This window comes from Struthio camelus, chromosome 22, assembly GCF_040807025.1.
Source record: "Struthio camelus isolate bStrCam1 chromosome 22, bStrCam1.hap1, whole genome shotgun sequence".
Taxonomy (NCBI): domain Eukaryota; kingdom Metazoa; phylum Chordata; class Aves; order Struthioniformes; family Struthionidae; genus Struthio; species Struthio camelus.
In genome coordinates, this window is record NC_090963.1 from 909,443 (window position 1) to 930,623 (window position 21,181).

General features: G+C 39.7%; 1 protein-coding gene across 11 annotated transcripts in view; it reads right to left on the reverse strand.

Annotated features, from left to right (window-relative positions):
- CADM1 (cell adhesion molecule 1) overlaps window positions 1-21,181 on the reverse strand; it is a 209,394-nt gene that overhangs the window by 54,897 nt on the left and 133,316 nt on the right. For all 11 annotated transcript variants that reach the window (XM_068916562.1, XM_068916558.1, XM_068916560.1 and 8 more), the window contains exons 2-5: window positions 8,680-8,826; window positions 7,285-7,437; window positions 3,301-3,438; window positions 1,367-1,522 (exon numbers count right to left, since the gene is read on the reverse strand). In XM_068916562.1, the coding sequence (XP_068772663.1) occupies window positions 1,367-1,522; window positions 3,301-3,438; window positions 7,285-7,437; window positions 8,680-8,826 (594 nt within the window). The remainder of the gene's footprint in view (window positions 1-1,366; window positions 1,523-3,300; window positions 3,439-7,284; window positions 7,438-8,679; window positions 8,827-21,181) is intronic.

Here is a 21,181-nt window from a genome sequence, read left to right on the forward strand (position 1 = left end):
AAGGGATTTCTTTTTTCTTTCCTATTTTCCCCATAGGAAAATACAGAAACTCCTAAAAGCACATGGCAAATTTTTTTCCTAAAACATTGACCCTCCCTATCACATCAAAAGACCAGTATTTCTGTGGGATTTCTAAAAGGACTCCTTAAGATAATCTGACCCCCTTACAAACACATATATAAGAAAGCCCGCAAGATTTCAATTTCTCCACATAATCTGAGAGACGGGATTTTTTTTCCTCCTTAAGTATTTGATCAAGCCTTACAAAGGTGCTAATGTATTATTAAAGCTAATGGAGCTCTACAAGAACTGTTAATGGACATTAAGTTTGCATAAATGAATTACATATTAGCACAGTCACAAATCTAGTATATGCCAGTTTAGGTAGTATCTGATCATTTCTGTTTTCCTCATTACAGGAACACTACTTCACGCTAGTTTCAGAGATATGAGAACTGTAACCAAGTTGTTCATAATGAAACTACATAATGAAGAAGATGAAATAAATTAATATACCCTCCCCTTCCCCTGAAGAGATAGTGGAGGTGAGCGTCCAAAATCAGCAGACTCTAGCACCCCTATTTTTCTGATGCATCAAAGCCATGTTGCGATGGCTGCTTGATTTTGGAAGCCATTTTCTGATTGTAAGTGATCGTGCACTACAGCTCCATCAAGATGGAAGTCAGGCATGTCCGCATTTAGGACCACAGGTATTTTCAGGTACCTGCTCGTAAACAGCATTAACATCCTGTACAGGAGAGCAGTTTCTAAACAAAAGGAGATGCACTACCTTGTGCTAACAATGAACACGTTCAGATGCATTGCAGCAAAAAATGGTTGATCGCAATTCGTGGTATTACTATGGATTCCACATAATTCACGTTGTTCTAATGTGGAAAAACAGTTAGTGCTGTATGCTCGCAAAGTACAAACCATATATTTCTTTTTCACAGTGGCAAGTTTTGGCCACTGTGAAAGTAAGCTTGCAGTAGTGGCCAGCTGCTTTCCTGTGGTAGTACAGCTATATTGTTCAGAAAGATAAGTATGTCGCTAAAAGAAAAAGACTCAAGATTTAATCTGTTCTGACAGCCATAAAATCCAGTCAGGAACAAACTGGTACAAGTTCTAGGTTTAGAAAGTTATTCCTTAAGAGAATAAAAGCATGTATTTGCTTTGTTCAAAAGGGCTGGGAAAAGTCTTAGCTTAATCGATTAAATGTTACCCAACATTTTCATTTGGTCTTTTCTATAAAAGGACACAAACCGTCTTCACTGTAATAAAATCTAATCATGTAATTAATGGTTTCTGAACACTTCTCAAGCGTGTGACTTCATACATCTGAAGAATTAGAGGTTCTGCTACTCACACATGACTTCTAGGTAACGCTGTGTCTGTAAGTCTTTGACAGCAGGGTGATCCACCAAACAGATGACAGGGACCCCATCATCCTCTCGTCCCACTTTCAGAAAAAGCTGACTGGTCACTGTGTACATATCGGACCACTGTTCCACTTCGGATTTGCCTGTTAGGGAAGTGAGAGAAAGGACAAAGTGATCATGAGAGGGTATGTCCATGTCTCCTGGATACTTTCACCTTATTGTTTCTGCGCCCAGGGAACACCTTCCCCTTCAACATCAAATTTCCTCCCTTCTACAGCCACTAAGGTTTATGGGAAGGAAGTATGTGTGTATGAAGTAACACGCCTCTTCACGAAGCTCTTTCCAATTAAAATCTAAACTACATTACCACAATGATTAATAAACCCATTATACCATCCCCAAAAGCCCACGCTCTTAAATCAATGGAGCTACAAATCCCCTTCCACCCTCCAATCAACAATTAGCTAGAAAGTGATTAACCAGATTAACGCAATTAAAAGTATTATCGATAGGCTAAGTATTTCAGTCGTACTCCTTTTGAAGGTCTATGCAGAGTGTAGCAGTGGCGGGTGGGGCAAAGCATATTTCAGAACTCACTGCCCAAAAGATGGCATTAACACAAACACAGACAAGGACAGGAAAAAGTTTTCCATGAACTCAGTGATCGCTTGCTGATAATGCATCTCCACTTTGTTTCAAATACTCGTATGTGGCTTTTTATTTAAGAATTTGGATTGCACAGTCAAAACGTCAAGAGTAACAGCTCTTTCAAACATGAAATATTTCCACATAATACGTAAGTAAAACGTACGGCAACGGCAAAAAAAAAAAGTTATCCCTTTAAGTTTAGAGGGAAGACTTTCTGATCAGAAGCTACACATTCACTCCATTCGCAACCCACACAACATAAAGAAAACAACTGAGTATTTCTGTATCCTCACTTCTGTTAAAAACATATAAACAAAAAAGAAATCCAAGGAACCAGCAGAGTGAACTGATATTTCAAGACGCTACTACTTGGCTCAGCAGTCTGAAAAGTTATAGGAAAGATGGAATTCAATTGCCAACACAAGAAAACTCAATCAAGAAGCCAGACAGGTCAAGCATGAAGGGTCAAATACTGTTGCACTGCTGCCCTCCAGAATGGAAAAGGAAGTTGAGGAAGAGATCATTTGAAGATCTGCACAACATTTAGGCAGCAACAGGTGCTGGAAGTCTGTCAGCTTCGGGTGTCTGTCAATGCTGTACACAAACAGAGGATTTCATCTTGCCCCTGCAGGGGGTTAGGTTTGAAGTAACGAGTCTTGACTTTTGTACAGAGCTCTTTACTGTCCCAGACTGGGTAAAGCACAAAGATCACGTCAACCAAGCTCGCATCTATGTGCAGACTTAAACTAACAGCTCGTCACATGCAGTAAGTGTCAGAGGCGTGTACGTACAAAAACTATAAGTAACCGGACTTAAGAGAGTGGGAGATGCCCATCTTGTATGAATATTCAACTGAACACGTGAAAAATGCCCTATAAACAGGAGTTCTAGATATAAAGGCGAACTGGAATTCTTTATAGCTCAAAAGGCAGATGATCTTACTCATACCTAAAACAGGGTAGAAAGCTACATAAACCACCACAGAAATAAATCCTCTGCACAGCTTCAGGGCTCCTCAAGGTCACCTTCAGTTACAGAAAAAATCTAGAACCCTGAAGCCAAGTCTGGAAGGCAGGAAGAGGACAAAATTAAGTTCAGCCCTTCTGTAGCCCTTATGGCTGCCCGCATGCTCCTTGGTTCCTGAGCTAGGCTTTAAAGCAGCTTACTCCTTTTTTTTTTTTTTTTTTTTTCCCAAGTGGCAATAGAGGACAAATATACAATATTGCACAAATCATTTCAGCTATCTGAAAAAGGACAGAGAGAATACATCTACCAGTTAGCTCCTTGTTTCCTTTGAACCATCTGATTGTGGTGGCTGGTCTGCTGGCCATGGCAGTGCAGTTCAGCTCAATCTCTTCTCCTTCAACGGCAATTTCTTTCTGGATATCAATTACCAAATTGCGTGGTGGGACTAAAAGGAAAAAGATAAAACAACAAATACTTGATGAAAAAACAAGCCAGTCATGTTTTGACCACTAACACAGGACAAGACCTTCTGGAAAGCCCATAAAACATACCAGAAAAAACTAGCCACCAGCATTTATTTGATCTTTCAATTGATCAAATCCTTTAGCCGGCAGTTTTGTGATAACCATAAGCACTCACGCTCTCCACCTAATCATAAATAGTAGTTTCACAAAGTATTATTTATCAAATTGTTAACTTTGTTTGCTCTCCCAGGTAGGCACCATTCCAAGTAGAAGTTTTACACTTCCATGCTATTCAGTTGCATATGTTGCTATTTAAAAAAAAACAGTTTGACTCCGTGCACATTTCTTGGCTCCTTTTGACAGGGAGAAGAGGAACAAAAGCTGACATTTCAGAGTGCATTACTTACCCACGGTTCTAGCTCTCAGAAGGCAATTTTTCTCTCATGTTGTTCCATTTCAAGCCTCAGCCTTAAGGAATGGAAGCAGGCCAGCAAACATCAAGCTCATTTAAGACTCAAAAAAAAAGCCACTGAGCACAAGACCGTGGTGGAATGCCATCACCTTTTAAACAACATTGCCTCTCCCATCAACATAAACCACAAAGGAAATACAAAACCATCTCAGAGAGAACAGAGGCAACTTTGATAGGGGCAGACAGATACTCCCATCACACAGCAATTACTTTAGGAGGGTAATTTGCCATCTCCTAAGACAAATACTCTCTGTAGATCAAGATTCTTGAAAACCACAAAGCTAGAAGACTATAATCTTCAATGAAAAATAATCCAGTAATATTAAGAAATAGCCTAGAGCTTCAGGAGGGATAACCACTACCACAGCACAACCCAGAGACAGGATGAACAAGCTTAAAAATTATGACAGAAACTTTTTCCTTTTTTTTTTTTTTTTTTTTTTTAAATATGAAAGCACCAGTAGCTAGTGAGGCAAAAAATAGAGGAAAAGTGAACATCAACAGTTTATACAGCAGGGAGTTGCACTTGCAGAGAAAACCTAAAACTTCCAAAGGCAACTTTTTTGTTCTGATCAATATGATTAAGCAACCATACAGTTCAAGCGTGACTAACGCATTTTTCAGCTAATGAGGAACAAATACATATAAATACCATCCAGATGATCAAAGGGACTAATTAGTCACTTGTGGCTTTTCTCTAAAAAGAACAGAACAGACCACGTATTTGAGATTTTCACATGTTCCAATTAAGCATGAATAAATCTACATATAGTGTCACTGAAGACATTAAAATACATAGGAAAAGGAGGTGGTGGTGGTGGGGGGGAGAGAACACTATTACAGGAAAAAAAAAAAAGTGAAAGCGTTTAGCAAGCTCTTTTCTAAGACTGGCTATGAAAAAGGATGTCTCCAAACTTTGCTCTGCTCTCCAGACTGAGCATCGTTAGAAGCAGGTTAGCAAATCCACTCCTTCCCAACACTTAAAACATAAAGAGGTCTGCGTAACAACCAAGAGATCTTTGGTGGAAAATGGATTCCTAGTAGAACCGATGATATACTGACACTGAAAATTACCTGCCCTCCCTTTTTCTCTCCTAATTAGGGAGTCAATAACACATAAGAAAAGGCATGCTACTCGTGGCTTCTCAGTACCCTACAGCTAAGTACAAATGCTGCAAGACAGACACTCCCCTCACTGGACTCCTAATAATAGCCATCTATCTTTGTTGCCTGCTCTGTGAACTAAGGTTTTGCTCAGGTATGTGATGAAGGTAAAGAGAAAACACTCACTGCTTTATTAGTGTCAGGCAGAGGCAGGCACACGCTGGCCATGCTCCAAATTTTTCTAAAAAGGAACTGAAGTACATGACAAGAAAACAGATTTTTCCCTGAATTCTGAAACACAGTTAATATTAAAACAAACAACCTCCCCCCACAATTGCATTAGTCTCTCACTTGGAAGACAAGCAGTACTTGCTTATAGATGAATAGAATAAATGCTTGCACTTCAAACACATTGGTAGCAGTTAAATTAAACATAACCAAGTATTTTTGTGCATGTAGGACTACAGGAAGAAAGCTGGAAGAAAGCTTCATATTAATAGGAATACTGGCTGCTACACTGAAACTCTGAAGTTGTTGGTAAATATAACAGCTATACAGAGCTGATCATAAACATTGTTTAAACAGTGTATAAAAACCTAAGAAGCAAATCTCGTTAAATAAAAGAAGAGAGAAATTTAAACCAATCAGCAAGTGAGATCTTACATTAAGTCATTCACTGTGATTCAGGTTCTCCTACTAATAGGATCGTAAAAGCCACTGCTAATCTGCAGAAATAGCTCTCTAATGGCATTAGTTACTATTATTGGTAATCACATCAATCCTGCAGCTGCACACGTACCACAGCCTTGCAAAATGTAAGCAAGTGAACAAAAGGCAAGAACTCAGCAGGTCTGTCTGGTGAACATATCTCTGTATTGCCAGGGGAAGTGTGTGTGGGGGAGGGGGAAACCAGAAATCAACTTCAACTCTGAAAGCGGGAGGAATTCCTAAACAAACAACTAACTGTAAGAGGTCATACGAAAGACCTTAAGTTTTTACGTGTTAAAAATAACAACTTTCAGTAAAATTAATAGGAAGCTATCACTTTCCGTTAGTCAAACTTAAGATTTTGCTGAATATATGTCAACCAACAAACATTAAAAAACTTGTGCATCTTCGGAATGCCAGGAGGTTCACCAGCTAGGTACGTTTGTAATATTTATCCTTAAGGAATATAGACAGACAGACAGAAGAAGATGGACAAAGGACGCTGTCATTATTCATTATGACCTTCCAAAACTCCAAGTTTCAGAAGAAAAGGTTTAGTATGTGATCAGAGCAGTTTGATTATTGAAAATACAAAATTCATAAACTGAATAGTTCTAATCTGCTACAAAATATTAACACTAATTTACTTTTCTTGCACATATCAGATACTTATTAAAAGAAATCATCTACAGCTTTTACATCCTGGCTGCTTTCTGTCCTTTCTCCTCTCACTGAATGAGATGCTACAACTTAACTTCTCTTGCCTGTGGGTACAGACCTGTAGAAAACCAAAGATACATCACCTAGGAAAGCTTGTCTTAAACAGCGCACACATTTCTCCAAAGCCATTGACTGGACAGATTTCTATTCCAAGACGTCAGCAAGTTCCAACTTGCTCCAAAAGCCAAATGATTCATTCAGATATTTTTACAGACAGTATGCTACATTTAATCCTTACAGACTGTCTGTAAAAGACAGCTGGTATTAAACCCCACTTCACAATGGTAAGAAAATTTGGCAGCACTTAAGTGACTTAATCAAGAGAAAGGCTTAGAAGTGGAAAACACCTCACACTTGCACCTCTGCTTACTCCTTGAAACCAAAACGTCCTGGGAATAAAAAGAACAAGCCCCAACCACCACACCATAAATAAAACGTAACTTACAAAGACAGGTTCAGGGTAAAAATCAGAGAACTGCTGCAAGATAGGCAGAACGTGCAACAGCTATGGCATTCCACTGAACAATTTCACTTGGCATTTGCCAGTCACCGTCAAAAATTTTGTGCCTCCAGACTGAAGTATGCAACTGAGTTAAGCTATTGAAGAGCTAGTCTTCAGTGAGAGAGCACTCTGCATTTAAATACTTGATGTTTATCAGAAAAAAAAAAAAAGAGGTGAGTTATGGCTCTTATTGTGTGGCTCAAAGACTTATAAAACAATTCTCAAAACGGAGCGTACAGTCCCACCCCACTGCCTTCTCTGCTCAGACCTTGTGCACCGAGCGATTGAAAAGTTCACAGCAAGCACCTATTCAGTTCTTACCAAGCACTGTAATAGTGGTATAAATTTCCTGGGGGGGATCAGTGTAGAGCTGGCAGAAGTATCTTCCTTCATCAGAAATGGAGACATTTGTCAATGACACTCTGAGTTCACTGTTGGAGAAATTCACTAACTGAAACCTGCTGTCCTTCAGCGCTGTGGAACAAACAGATCATTAGAGACAGCAATGAACACGACAGATACAGCACCCCCCCCCCCTCTCAACACAACAGCAAAGTCAAAAACCTATAAAAACAGTAGTAGAACCTAGACAACTATCCTATGGGTTCCTGACTGCAACTTTGATCATGTTTCTCACATTTCAGTTTGAGTCTATAAAAATACTTGCGTTCTCAAACCATTACAAAGAATCAACATAAGCAAATTCCCCTGGCACAGTACAAAACCTTTGGATGCGATATTTATTTTCAGAAGACTTAGGGATGTGTAGGCAAACAGTTTATTGTGAAAATCCCTTTCCATATGTACTCACTTCTGACCATCTGCAGACTGCAGGTTTGACAGGTAAGCAGACATGGGGCAGCACAAAACAGATAAGAATCAGCAAAAGGAAAATTTAAAATTTATTCCCTGACCAGTAACGTCTGTCCAAATTCTTTCAGGAATGTTAAAAGTAAGCATTTTAAATCTTACCAGTGGAAAGCATTTCTGAAGCACCTGTCCTAGGTTTGGTTTATCTTTTTGGAAAACGCCTGTGCTGAACATTGCACAAGGGCCTTGCATGTTAGCTCAGTGGGAATGAGTCACAATTTCTCCTTTGGCCTTCCACATTTTTAGATACTCAGATCATCGAATGTCTGGGAAAAGAGTGTGACCTGCTGTAGGTTTTCCTAATGCTTAGCACAATGGTTCAGGGTGCCCAGGCCCAGTACTGACAGTAATACAAACAATTTCAAACATTTCATTTCAGCTACTAGGCTTCACAGCATTGTCATAACAAGAAACAAAGCCAGCCTCATTCACTGGACACTGCAGTGACAGGAGATTTTGTTTTAGTTATAGGAGGCATAGATTGTATCGAAAATTTCAGTCTTCAAACTAAACATATTACCTCCAAGAACATTGCACTCTCTCTACTTTGCCCTATTCAATTTGTTTGTGTCAGCTAAATATGTGGCGCTCAATTGCAATTCACCCTGAATTACTACAATCAATTCCTATTGCAAAGTAAGACAGTCTGACTTTTAAAAGGGAGCATCAAGGTTTCCATTAAGGAGAAAGATTATGATTGTCTGTCTCATCTACCCTCTAAAGATTTGACTAAACTTTAAGTGTCTAACATTAAATTAAAAGAAGAGATCTTAGCAATTGCTTTATCCAGAGACCAAGCAAGGTGGAGGAAAAGTTGCTATCAAACAACACAGAGGGGAAACTTACGTCTGAAATCTCTGAAATAAATCGTTTGTCTGTTGGGATTCAGGAGCTGAATCACTGAGTCATCACTGTTCTTCACTCGACAGCTGATGGTGGCAACCTCTCCCTCCACTACTGTCACATCTTCTGTAACCAAATTTTGTCCATCTCCTTAAGAAGGAAGCAAAGATAAAATGTAAAATTCATAAATGACATCAGTGAGTTTCATTTGGAACACATACAGCTAAACATGAACAAAAAGAACAAACTTTCATACGTTTCCACACAAGAAATGGAGAATTGCCTCATGAAAAAATTGTTGTGCAAGCTGTTGGAGGCTTGTGTCTATATGCATCATTATCCCAACTCAACAGGGGTATATACCACAGACAGCTGATCTATTTCAAGCAAAAAAAAAAAAAAACACTTCCATGTTTAGGGACCTTCTATTTACTGAACTTAGACTTTGGCTTCATTGTGGAGCCTAATTTTTTATTGAAAAGGAGTCATTTCATACTGGGTACATTCTCTTTCAGATGTCTGCTGTTGCATTTCACAGAATGACCAAAAGGTACAGGACTAGGGAGGACTCTCACTGGACTTCAAACACTCCTCCATTCTTTAATACTCATTATCACTTAGCCTCAGGAGAACAAGGCCCATGCCACACGCAACAATGTAGGAATTTGTTTCCTTCTCTCAAAAGACGAATATTGTTAAGTTGCTCTGAAAGAACAACCTGTTCTTAAAAAAAAAGGGAGATTATAAGCATTTATCCTTTTACTTTATGAGATATACTTTTGGGAACTAGTTTTTACTTACCACATCTAATCAGCAGGTGCTGTTAATGTCCAGAAGCAGGAAAAAAGAACTCAATGCAACTATGCTGTGGGAGTTACGTAATCATTTACAAGCCATCACCTCAAAAACTCCTCTCTTTTTAATGAATTGAATCATTACATCACACGCATGCTGTGAAATTTAGCTCAAGTTTTAAAGAATGAAGAGGATAACAATTTGAATAAAGCACCTTGCATTTCAGTTTCTCTCAACTGATGTGAGTCCTGTCAGGTTAGGAAGTAAGATGAAGAAACACTGAGCAACGTTAGAACACCAACCAACAGACCAAGGGGACTGAACTTGAGAGGCTTTCTAGCCAGCAGAGAAATACTAATTGAGGTCCTTTTAGGTCACAGCTTGGATCTTGCCTGCTTTCAAACTACACAAACTTTATGGACAAGGGGGCAATTGTAAATAAGCTTCACTTGTTGATGGCATAAGAAGTAAAATACAAAGTAGGGGAAATTTTGAACCTTTGATTTATCAAATTAAATGAATTAATGGGCATCTGATTAAGGATTATAAAATGAAAAGAACTGAAACAAAGCAGATGTGGGAAACACTGGAGGAGCCCTCTACCAAATAATGACTGTATTTACACAAAGACTAGGAGGTGGACAGCCCCTAGACGTCCCCACTGTTAGCTACTATGGGAAAAAGGGGAAAGAAAGAAAGGTTTAAAAAAAACAAACAAACAAAAACACAAAACAAAACCCCACCCTAAAACACTACCCTCAAGATTTTGATGAAAACTCAGAAAAGGGTTTGCATTTTGGGCACTAGCATTAAGAGATGTCTGCAAACAATAAATACAGGGATGTTGTTTACACTCTAGCTTCTCTCTCTCTCCTTTTTTGAAAGAAGGATTTTCCTCATTATTATTTAGCATGCCTCGAAAAGAAAAATGTTTGATAAAGTAAGTTTGGATTGCTTGGATTGTCTGCAGCCACTGATTTGCAGCCTGGGCACAGTTTTCTGCCCTTTTGGCATAAATTTTGTCTCTCTAGATTGAAGAACTTTAAGCGATGTAGAAAAATATTATCAAACAAAATAAAATTTATATTAGAGTCCCCAAGGCTTATTGGAAGAGCTGCAAAGAGCATGTGGCAGACATTTTACTCTCCCCTACTCCAATTTCTGCAGGATCATGTTCAAATCTCTCAAATCAGGAGATGAACAACTAGCTACGCTGTCCGTGTCAGTAATAGAGCTTTCTTAAACATTTCTAACCGCTATACTGCACTAGTTTGTCATGCATTATAATTTAATCAAAGTTGGGGAAAACACAACTCCCTTCATTGCTTATAGAGTAAAATAAATGAACAAATTCTTCCACTGTCCCAATTAAGTCTTTATACTCCATAAAGTGGGTTTAAAATTGGTCAATTTAATTGTGGGTAGGACGACCCATTAAAACATTGCCACATGTTGTTGCTGTACTCACTAGTGCTACTTAGTGCTGAGTCTTTACTGAATCAAGCAACGCTTGATGCCTCCTAGAGCCGCAGGACACGAGGTGTACCTTGCCCCTTCTGCACTTGGTGATCACTCTCCAGAAACATTAATTCAACACATCACCACACACACTCCTTATACGGACTGAAGGGACTCCAGAAGTTATAAACAGAAAAGCAACCACCACCACCACATGCCCTACATCTCACTTGCCAGAGAACCACTGCAAGGGTAGGGGCATGTCAAACTAGCACAGAACCAATCCTTAACAACCATTTTTTCCACAAACTGTTTCCAGAGGGAAGCTAAAGGAGGCTATGGTTAAATATTTGAGGGGAAAAAAGGGGGGGGGGGGTGCAAAGCCAGTCACTAGCTACACAGAAAGGAACAAAAATATTAATCACTGACTGCTCCTAGGGAATAATTCTATCAAACATTCAAAACAAGCTTCTTGCACAAGGATCAGCTGGATATATTCTCTGTATTTTGTCACAAACATAATATTCACTACAATCATTAACAAAGCTATTAAGACTTGATTTCCATCTAAGCAATTATTGCAGGCATTTTTTGTTACATTTACTTTAAAAGACTCAGTCCTATCTTTCAATTCATTAAACTGTTCCTTGCACTTACTGAGTTTTACGTCAACTTGGAAGCCTATTTGAATTAAAAAGAATTACAGTAGAAGTAATTTAGAAATAAATTATTTGAAGTTCAAGCCACTGAAGCTTTTCATGGTGAAATATTGTTACGTTCCGCCAACTGACGGCTTGCTTTAGGAGTTCCCTGTCTAGGTCCAAGCTGGCATCAGATCTGCCTTGAAAATATTTAACCCCAAACCTAAGGGAGAATAACAACAGGCATAGTGCACATAAGGACAATGCAGCACGTTTTGAAACAGCCAGTCTCAACCTTCAGATATTTGAATATTCATTCTGAATCAAAGAACATCTAATCCAGCCCTTGTTTGCAAAGATCCTCTTGCTCTGATGACCTATGTTTGCATAGGTAAAAGCACCAGAGGGTACAAGTTAACACTTTCCGTCACCTATACTCATGCTTGCTCCCAATTAACAAACCAAGATAGTTATTTCTGTGAACGATATCAATTATGAGCTTCAAATTAAATAGAAGTACAACGTGAAACAAGAGTTTTCTAGACCCATTTTCATGCCAGCATTTAGTTACTTGCTAAATGTTTACTGGCATTGTATAAACACTCTCAAGAAGAGCAAATATCATTAGAACAGGTGTTTACAGCATGACAATATGTTGTCACAGGGGAAAAAAAGATGGGGGGGCAAGTTTTATGGACTCAATGCAGAACCACAGAAGTTGACAGAAAAAAGGAAAGATAATACTGACGGAAAAGAATTTCTAAAATATCCTCCAATTAGCAACACCTGTTTGGGGGGGGGGGGTGGTAGGAGGAGGGAATGGGACAGGGAGCACAGTTAAAAAGCCAAACAAACAGCAACAACAAAAAAACAAAACAAAACCACAACTGAACTGGATTATACTAGACAGATTTTCATCTTTTAAATTCAAATAAGAGGCTCCACGCATCACTTTCGCATTGGATCACACAGCCTTTCCTGTGGCTGTGTTGAATCCTAGGTTAAAGGTCTGTCCTCAGTGTTAGATAGGCATTATATGGGCATACTGGGCAGCTTCAAAGCTGCCATACATGGGCATACTGGGCAGCTCCAAACATTGCCTTGCAATTCCACATATGGCGCAGGATTGCTTCACCGGCTTGTGATTTGTTCCTTATAATTCACCCTCCTTCTGCACTCGGTGCTTATAACACTGTGAAGAAAATGGAATATTTACAAGGTGGTTTGATCTCCTAACAACAGGGAGCATACAAGAAGAGAGACTTCAGAGTATCGCGTGAACGAAGGAAAAAAACACCTCAACCCAACATTCAAATTATTGTAAACGTACTCCATTTTTAAGTCAGTAAGGCTCTGGAAACAGTAGGAAATAAAAGTCTGTTTGTTCTTTAAGTCCTGCCTGCACTTCAGCAATAAATCATTTTGTCTGCATGCACACATAGCCTGCGCTCACAGGTAGGCAGATTTTCAAAACATGCTTTCTTGGACTGAGCTTTTCATCACTGTCTACAAAAATCAGATGACTTACACTTTACCTAAGAGGCAAGAACGTCCTTGATCTAAAGCATGAACGCATCTCTACTAAGGGAGAAAAAAGGCACATGAAAGCAGCTCACCTCCAAGGGTGGGCTTCAGGGGGAACTGCCATATATATGCAATATACATACATATAATATTTATGAGAAAGTATAATAGCTGAAATAGATGTCTGCAATGAAACAGGAAGAAGGAAAAAAAATGCTATGCATGTTTCCTTTATTACCTGAAGGAGCTCTTTGGCCTCATTTACTGAATCTCTGTGCAATGTGAAAACGGACATATTTTCTACTTACTGGAAGGGAGAGAAGATGGAGGGATGCAAGACTTAAGGAGAAGCTTTGGCTATAACCTATGCAATTCATTTTTGCACCTGTATTTCTGCCTGAGGCCACAGCAACATTTGTTTTTAAGACTGCAAAATAAGACACAGTCCAGTAAACCATGTTTAAAACAAGCTCCTCTTATGTGGACACAGCACAAAGATCTTGGCTCATATGCAGTGCATCATTTAAGATTAATTCTTTTTCTACTTGTAGCACATCAGGATAGAGTGAGGAGTAGCGGAGAAAAGAGATCAAAAACACGTGCTTGTGAGAACGGTTCTTCAATTTCCAACCAAACGCTAGCCGCAGGTAGTTTAGCACGGCTAACGGGGCTGCTGAGTCAGTCCACAGAATACAGGAACAAACGCTCTCAAAGAAAAGAGTAATTTTCATGATACTTTAACTATGTAAACCGATAAACTTAAAACTCCTCTTGAAAAATTGAGTCAAAGCAAAAAACCCTCATGCACAGACTACTTGTTCATAGCTTTGAGGTGGGGGAAACGACACGATCAGTCCACAGAGTTAAAGCGATATTAATGTCAAAACTTATCTATCAATTTCAGGTATCTAAAAAAACTGTAGTAGTTAGTGAACCAACAAAAGTTAAGATAAATATTAAGCGAGTTTTGTAAACACCTAGGCAAGCTATTTATTCTACGAAGCGCTTTGCTTCCTTGTTACGACTTTTAATGGCGCAGTTCCTATGCTCTTTCCAACCATCAGTATCTCTTTAAAATAAGCATCAGAAGCCATCTTTTCAGAGAAAAGGCTGTTGTAGCTGAGCAGACATTCCGCAATGATCATATAGGAGACCTTACGGAGCAGGAAAAGTAAGGAAAGAAAATAAATCACCTTTTTTCTGGAAGTTTGCTTTAAGGAAGGAAACCAACATTTACAACCATGGGCTGGAAGCAAGTTGCTGAAGCTCAGTGCATCTGGTCTTGAAGTCTTAAGAGACCACTTTTAAAAGCTTGAATTGTCACACTTGAACTTCTGAGAAGAATGGACAATCCATGCTAATTGTGCTGGCAAGGAAAGGCAATTGCTTTCAGTGGAGTTAATTTCATGACATCTTTTCCTGGGCAACACGATGATAGCGGTTTTAGATTAGACTGTCAGCAAAATATACGAACAGGCACACTACTTGGGTCCCATCACGTACGACAGCTCTTGCAGCTGAAGAGGTCCTGCACCAGTGATAAAAAGGACTGGCTTTGGTTAGCAACGCTTAAAAATATTCAATAAAAAACAGACTGTATTCCTCAAGATGTATTCAAAGTAAATAAAAATAGGGATATTGTAACCCACTTGTATAAAACAAGCTTATTGTGAAAAACTTTGGAGCAAAGGTACGGAAGGAGAAAAGGCAGCATGCTGCTATTTATACCTACACACAAAATCTACTGGCTTTTACAATTCAGCCCCAGAAGGAGGCTTACTGGCACGCTCAGAATGCTTTCACCAGCCTCCAGATATTGCAGCGTTAATGTGAGGGGGCTAACAACAGACCTTTATGCCACTAACGTACCTCAAAATTGTAAAGCAGTAACAAGACTTGGATCTTCTGATCCCTCAGTAGCTTCTAAGATGCAGCACTGCCAGAATTAGCTCTAGGAACAGATCCTAAATCAGGGTCTTTGCTATTTAATAGAAGTCCTTTGAATTAAGCCGCGTGATCCTCCCTCCATGGCAGCTGAATTCCAGCTTCAGATGTTTACAGTACCTGCTTCAAGGGCATTCACTAGTATTGACATGCCAAGTGAGTAAAATTCCACTATAATTATTAGTCTCTGCATCTCCCAGTCCATTTTTCCTGCTAACGAAAGATGCTGAAAGCCTTCTGAATTCAAAGCTTAAAACTGACACACTGAGCAGTTAAGGGTAAGCGCTGCAGCACATCGGACACCAGCTCCGAGCGAGTGTCAGCATCCATTGACATCACTGAAGAAACAGGAAAGTGAGAGACAGGGAGCGGAGATGCCCAGTGCTCATACCACTGTTCTGGGGAGAACTCTGAGCGGGTGGGAGGAATACATTTTCTTCAAGAGACAGCAGTAAACAAATGATGGTAATCATACTGAATAATACTGCAATATGAAAACTACTCACGTTTCTCGTGAAGCAGCCAAGTGGTTTTGGACTACACTATGAAAGGGCAATGTCTTAGTAGAATATTGGGTTTTTGTGATTCAGACTCACCAAGTCCGCTGTGATACTTTGCTCACTTCATCAGCTGTCAGTCACTTATCCGACACCTTTCTACTCTGAAGCATCTCTTCTATGCTAAATCCAGGCAAAAATAAGCAACAGCAGAAACCCTCCAAGGTCACAGAATTTAAAGGCAAACAATATCCAGATTGGTGAACAAGCCCAAAATTGTTTAGGGTATCAAGAAAGAAAATTGCACAGGAAGGGAAAAAGTCAAACCAAGACCTGGGTTAAACCACCGTTTCCATGACTGGAAGACAAGGGTCCTCTCTATGAGGGTGCAACATCATCAGAAGCTGCACAGTGCTCCATGCGAGCAGCACTGGTCTCAAAGAGAAACAAAGAACTGCATGAGGGACCAAACCAGCCACATTTCCCAGGCATTCATCTTTCCCTGAAATCAGTTTTAGGGAGACATTCTTCTAACCAACAGTCCAACTATACCAACAGCAAAACATTTTGTGTGATCCTTTCCTTTCCATTCCAGTAACAGTTTCTCAACACAAAAATGCAAAGTTACATATTTGGTTTTAATTTTTATCATCCTAAATCTATTTTAGGCTTATTTGTTTTTGGAGGTGCTAAAAGTGGATGGTCCTGGACAATTTTTCTTTCAATTAAATCTTCACCCTGAGACAAAAACTTCAGTTTTCAACTAAGATTTACAATTCACATTTTGAAATAGCAACTTTCTCTGCTAATAAATTCTAATTACCAGTTTTGTGACCTTGGCTCAAATATCTTTGAGGTGTGTCAACATTCGACGAGCTCTTACTCTCTCCTCAAAAATCTTCTCTCGGGCTAGTTAACAGCTTATTTCAGACAAATTGGAACTCCAATGCCCACAGGAAAAAGCTCTTTAAAGAAAAATGGCAGTAAATGGATAGAATTCTAGAAAAATCTCATTTTCAAGCCTGTCCTGCTGTAGAACTCTCATCTTCAATAAGCTGATGTTAAGTTTGCCCTGTGAAAATCCCTTCTTTATCGAGTACCAAGAGGGATGGCTACTTTATAGAAAGACATCGCACTCCAACAGCAATTAGGGACATTCCAGCCATTAACTTTTTGATACATAGCAGCTACACGTCCAGAGATGTCTTTCGAAGACCTGACCTTACTACCTATGCATCCCTAGGATCAGCATCAGGCCACAGGTGAGCTCTTGAGACTCCTTTGAGGACAACACAAGGCCGACGGTTTATGTTGATCCGAAACATGGGGGTCAGAAAAGCCTAGATGTTTTCTCCAAAACTTCCATCATCAGAAGGAAACTCCAGAGAATCTTTTTGAACCCGAAACTCCAGGAGAGCGCTGCCCCCAGAAGGACTAGGCAAAGGAGCGAGCCTTCACCGTTTAATGACTTAGCACAGTTCTAAGTTTGCACCTGCCTGGCTATCCAAAATCTTTATATGCTGTGATTTTCACGTGAATTTGGATGAGGTTCCCAAGCATCTTCTGCAGGGACGAAAACCTCACACCATTCAGCATCCCTGGGTGCAAGGTATTTCATTTTCTTGTCATATGTCTTGCTCTGTAATTGCAGGAAGTCTCTCTTCTCAATACATATTTTAGCAAGTGTATACACGTGTGAATGCTTTCAACGCCTTTCATCACTGATTCACCCAGCAAGGCAAAGAACTCCTCTGCCTGCTTCTCACTAATCTGCAGCCAACATTTCTCTGCTGGGTTTCTCTGCTGGTTTCAGAGAGAATATGCTAACTGGAGCTAAAAAAAAAAAAAAAAAAAAATTTATGGTGAGCATGTTTATGTTATGAATTATACACTTCAGAAGAACATACTGCAAATTCCAATAGGCTGTGCACAGCGATTACATTTCTGGAGGAAAAAAAAGTGCTATAACCACCTTCACTGCTTTTCTTGCTTAAAGAATAAGAATAAAAGATGACAATAGCTCCAAACTGGCACTTCGGGCTTTATTTAGTTTAAATATTTGTGAATTTCTCTGCGATGAAATTGCATTGGGGAAATTTTTGTAATAGTAGGTAACCAAAATAGTTTAAGGACAGAAAACTGTTCTGAAATATTGCTAAGGCAACACAGAGGGCTAAGGATTGTTATTCTAAAGGAAAGCAGCTCCTTTGCTGAATCATGCTCCATCTGAGTTATTAAAATTCTTAGCATTATTTACTCCTCAGGCTGCCAGGCGCTGGGAGCGCCTTGTTTCTAACTGATGCCTCAAGAAAAGTAACCCTTCACATCCAGGCATTTTCTGGATTGCTAACTGAAAAGAAAGCACTGAAGGAGGCTCTGCCTGCACCACTGTAAGCCTGCAATATTCAGGAACTGAGGGAGAGATCATTTCCAAAAGTGAATCCAGTCTGACCTAAACAACTAGAGGAAGATCTATCTTTTATATTACAGCATTTGATGAGAATAACATATAGTTGGTCCAAATCCAGTCTTAAACACAGAGTTAAAATATTTCCTTTAATCCTACATATTGCAATTGTAAATACATACCTTTTTTCTGTGATGAAAACCTATGCTTTCCTGGTCAAAAGATCTTTCACAGTCTAAAGCATTTTCTGATTTCCCGTTAATCAATGTCCCTTTCACCCCCCCCCCCCCCCACCTTCTCCCATCACCAGGAACCGCATCAGCACAGATTTATGATCTGTCACCTGTTTGGGGATTAGATGTCATGCTTGTCTTTCTATTACTCAGATATTGATAGATAAAATTCCATGGCCATGCATTGCCTGTCCCTTCAAAGGTTACCGTCGGTAGATGTTCAGAATCAATACAGATCTTGTCTGTCACTGACCTCAAGAAAGGCATGGCAAACAACACTCACAGGAACAAGTCAAACAGAAGAATTTGGCGTAGCTCACAGGATTATAATTTTTCACAACAAAGCCTATTGTTCTGTAAATCTGAGTAGTATTTTATTCCATATTTCTAATAGACTTAAGTCTTGTGAGAGAAGATGATTTATATCAACTGTCAGATATTCAGTCATTTAGAATACTGTCATATTTCAGTTGAGTGGGTTTTTCCCCTTTGAAGAACGGATCCTACAAGTCATGCTCACAATGTACCCTCTGATGCAGAAAAGTAGAATTACACGTTTTCCTTCCATGGCTAAGCAGGAAACCTGTGTGTTAAGTATCTCCTGTTTTAGGACTACTTAATCCATCCCTTAAATAAGAGATGTTGCTACTGCAGCACGTTATTCCTGTTATGAGTTCATTATGGTAATACCATAGCCACAAAGATTTAAAAATGTACTTCTCCAAGGCTGTAGAGGGATGTTCAAACGGTTTAACCAATCTGAAGGACTGCTTTCAAGAAATAGGAACAAACTGATCTGTTGCTTTTGTTCTGGAAGTAGACAGCACATTGTAAGACAATAAAAGGTTCACTTATTAAAAAGACTATCTTGCACTCATAAGGTCAGAGGTTTATCAGAGCACTGTCTCTAAAGGACAGTTATGTGAATAACAGTCTTTGGCTCCTGTACACAGAAGACAGAGTTAGGCAGCACGTATTTCCAGAGCTGCTTGTGAAATACGGTTGCCAGCCCTTGCCAAGCCCCAAGCACTTTGTTCTTCAGGCAAGTCTTTCTATTCTAGGCTGTAGTACCTAGCATGATATGGTCTTGGTCTCTAGGTGCTTTGCTTGTATGATGCCAATAAACTTACTAGAATTAAAATGTAATTAAAATAGAGCGTCAGTTTCTCTCATCCCTCCCTATAAAACAGTAATAATCCCTCCTTATTTCACATGGTGCTGTGCATTTATAATTCCCTTGTGTGATAGAGCTGCTTAATTAACACAGACCAGGGGTCACAGAAGTGCTTGACAAACATTGAAAAAAGAGAGAAGAATACCACAGAAGTGAATCTTGATTCCCATATGTGCAAATCCTAACACGCAGAGGAAGAAAATAAACCAACGCATACACAGAATCGAGTGGAGAGTTCAAACCAGAAATCACACCAAGAAACCATAAGGAATTAATTCCCACAGTGCCTATTTTAGGTTAGTGTTTCTTGTGCTTGGGTATTATAAGCAAGGAGGCATAAACAGAAGAGGTGTTTCTGTTTCTGCCAGAGAAGGAGAACCTTCAGGGAGAAAGCACGTCCTTGAATGCCCATGTGGACCATTCGGCATATGTGGAAGTCCCTGCTCCAAGACGCTTCCACCCATGAACAAAGCTATTTAGAAATGTTTAGAACTTCAGGTAACAGAAGATGCTTGATTCATACTGCTGTTATTCACTACGTGTCTCAAAGATGTGCGTTGTGGGAAGAGATCTGAGAAAGCGTATGTATTGGTGAGACAAGATGAAGAAGTCATTTGCCACTCAAAAGGAAGAATCTAGTAATTCCACTGAGAGATGTCTGTTATCTGAATTGGGCTGTCAAGCGAAAACTAAAGGGAGAAGTAAGGAAGAGCGTGGAAGTGAAAGCAAAAATGCTGTAAAGGGCAAAAGTATGCAGAGTATCAAAAGTGCAACGTAGGTACCTTTCACAGGTGCTCTGTGCGTGCATTCTTCCTCAGACTCAGCTGTCTGCTGCTGCAGACATCATCCCTCAAGGACACTACCTAAAATCTAACAACTCTGTCTTCCTACCAAAGGCAGTCGCTCAGATGCAGCACCAGCAAGGCAGAAAAGTAGTCTGACAACATAAGACGGTCCCAGCAGACTGCTGCCTCCATTCAGTATGTTTAAATAATACTCAATTAGGATCAACATTCATTTATTATTAATGCTGTTCTAATACAGAATTTCTTATCTGCGTTTTATCTTCCAGCTACATCACCCTCAAGGACACACACAGCTTAGATCTGAGGAAGGAGACCTTGATTAATCTGTAGTTTGAAATACACATGGTATTTCCTCTGTCTGCCATGACTTGTCCTAGTAGTAACTTAAGTCTGACTTACAGCAGGTTGCTGCAGGTAAGGGGAGGAAGCATTGATGAGATATACAGTTTTCAAAGACAATAAGTGCATTCAGTACATTTACATCATTAGAACATTATTTAATAGCACATTCCGCCTTACGTTCATTTCTGTCTGTCACAGTGGGCTAAAGCTGTTGCAGGGTTTGTTAAAAATCTAGAGCATGAAAGGAAAGAATTGATGTATTTGCAGGCTTGCCACCTGCATTATCACCTCAGTTTTTGTATCTTAAAAGTTGGCAGCATCACTGGGCTTCAGATTTTCCACGGCACTGGTCATATTCTGAACTGGGGAACACAACTCACGAGGAAGTTCACCCATCTGCCCTCTCCTCCTCCCGGGATCTCCTGCGGCCCTCAAACCCACACTACCACAAATGCAAGTCAGAGCGGGAGGGCTGATACAGCAAGGCAAGATTCTCCTTTTCCATCTCGCCCTCTGCAAATAGGCAAGATGTGGAAGCACTGACACGGGTGTAGAACACCTGAACCACACACCAACTCCTTCGCCTCTGAGACAGTCCAAGCATTTCATAAAGATGATACTATTAATGTCCGTTTCTGTAAACACTCAATTATTAGACTTTATGGTACAACACCCATACCCGCC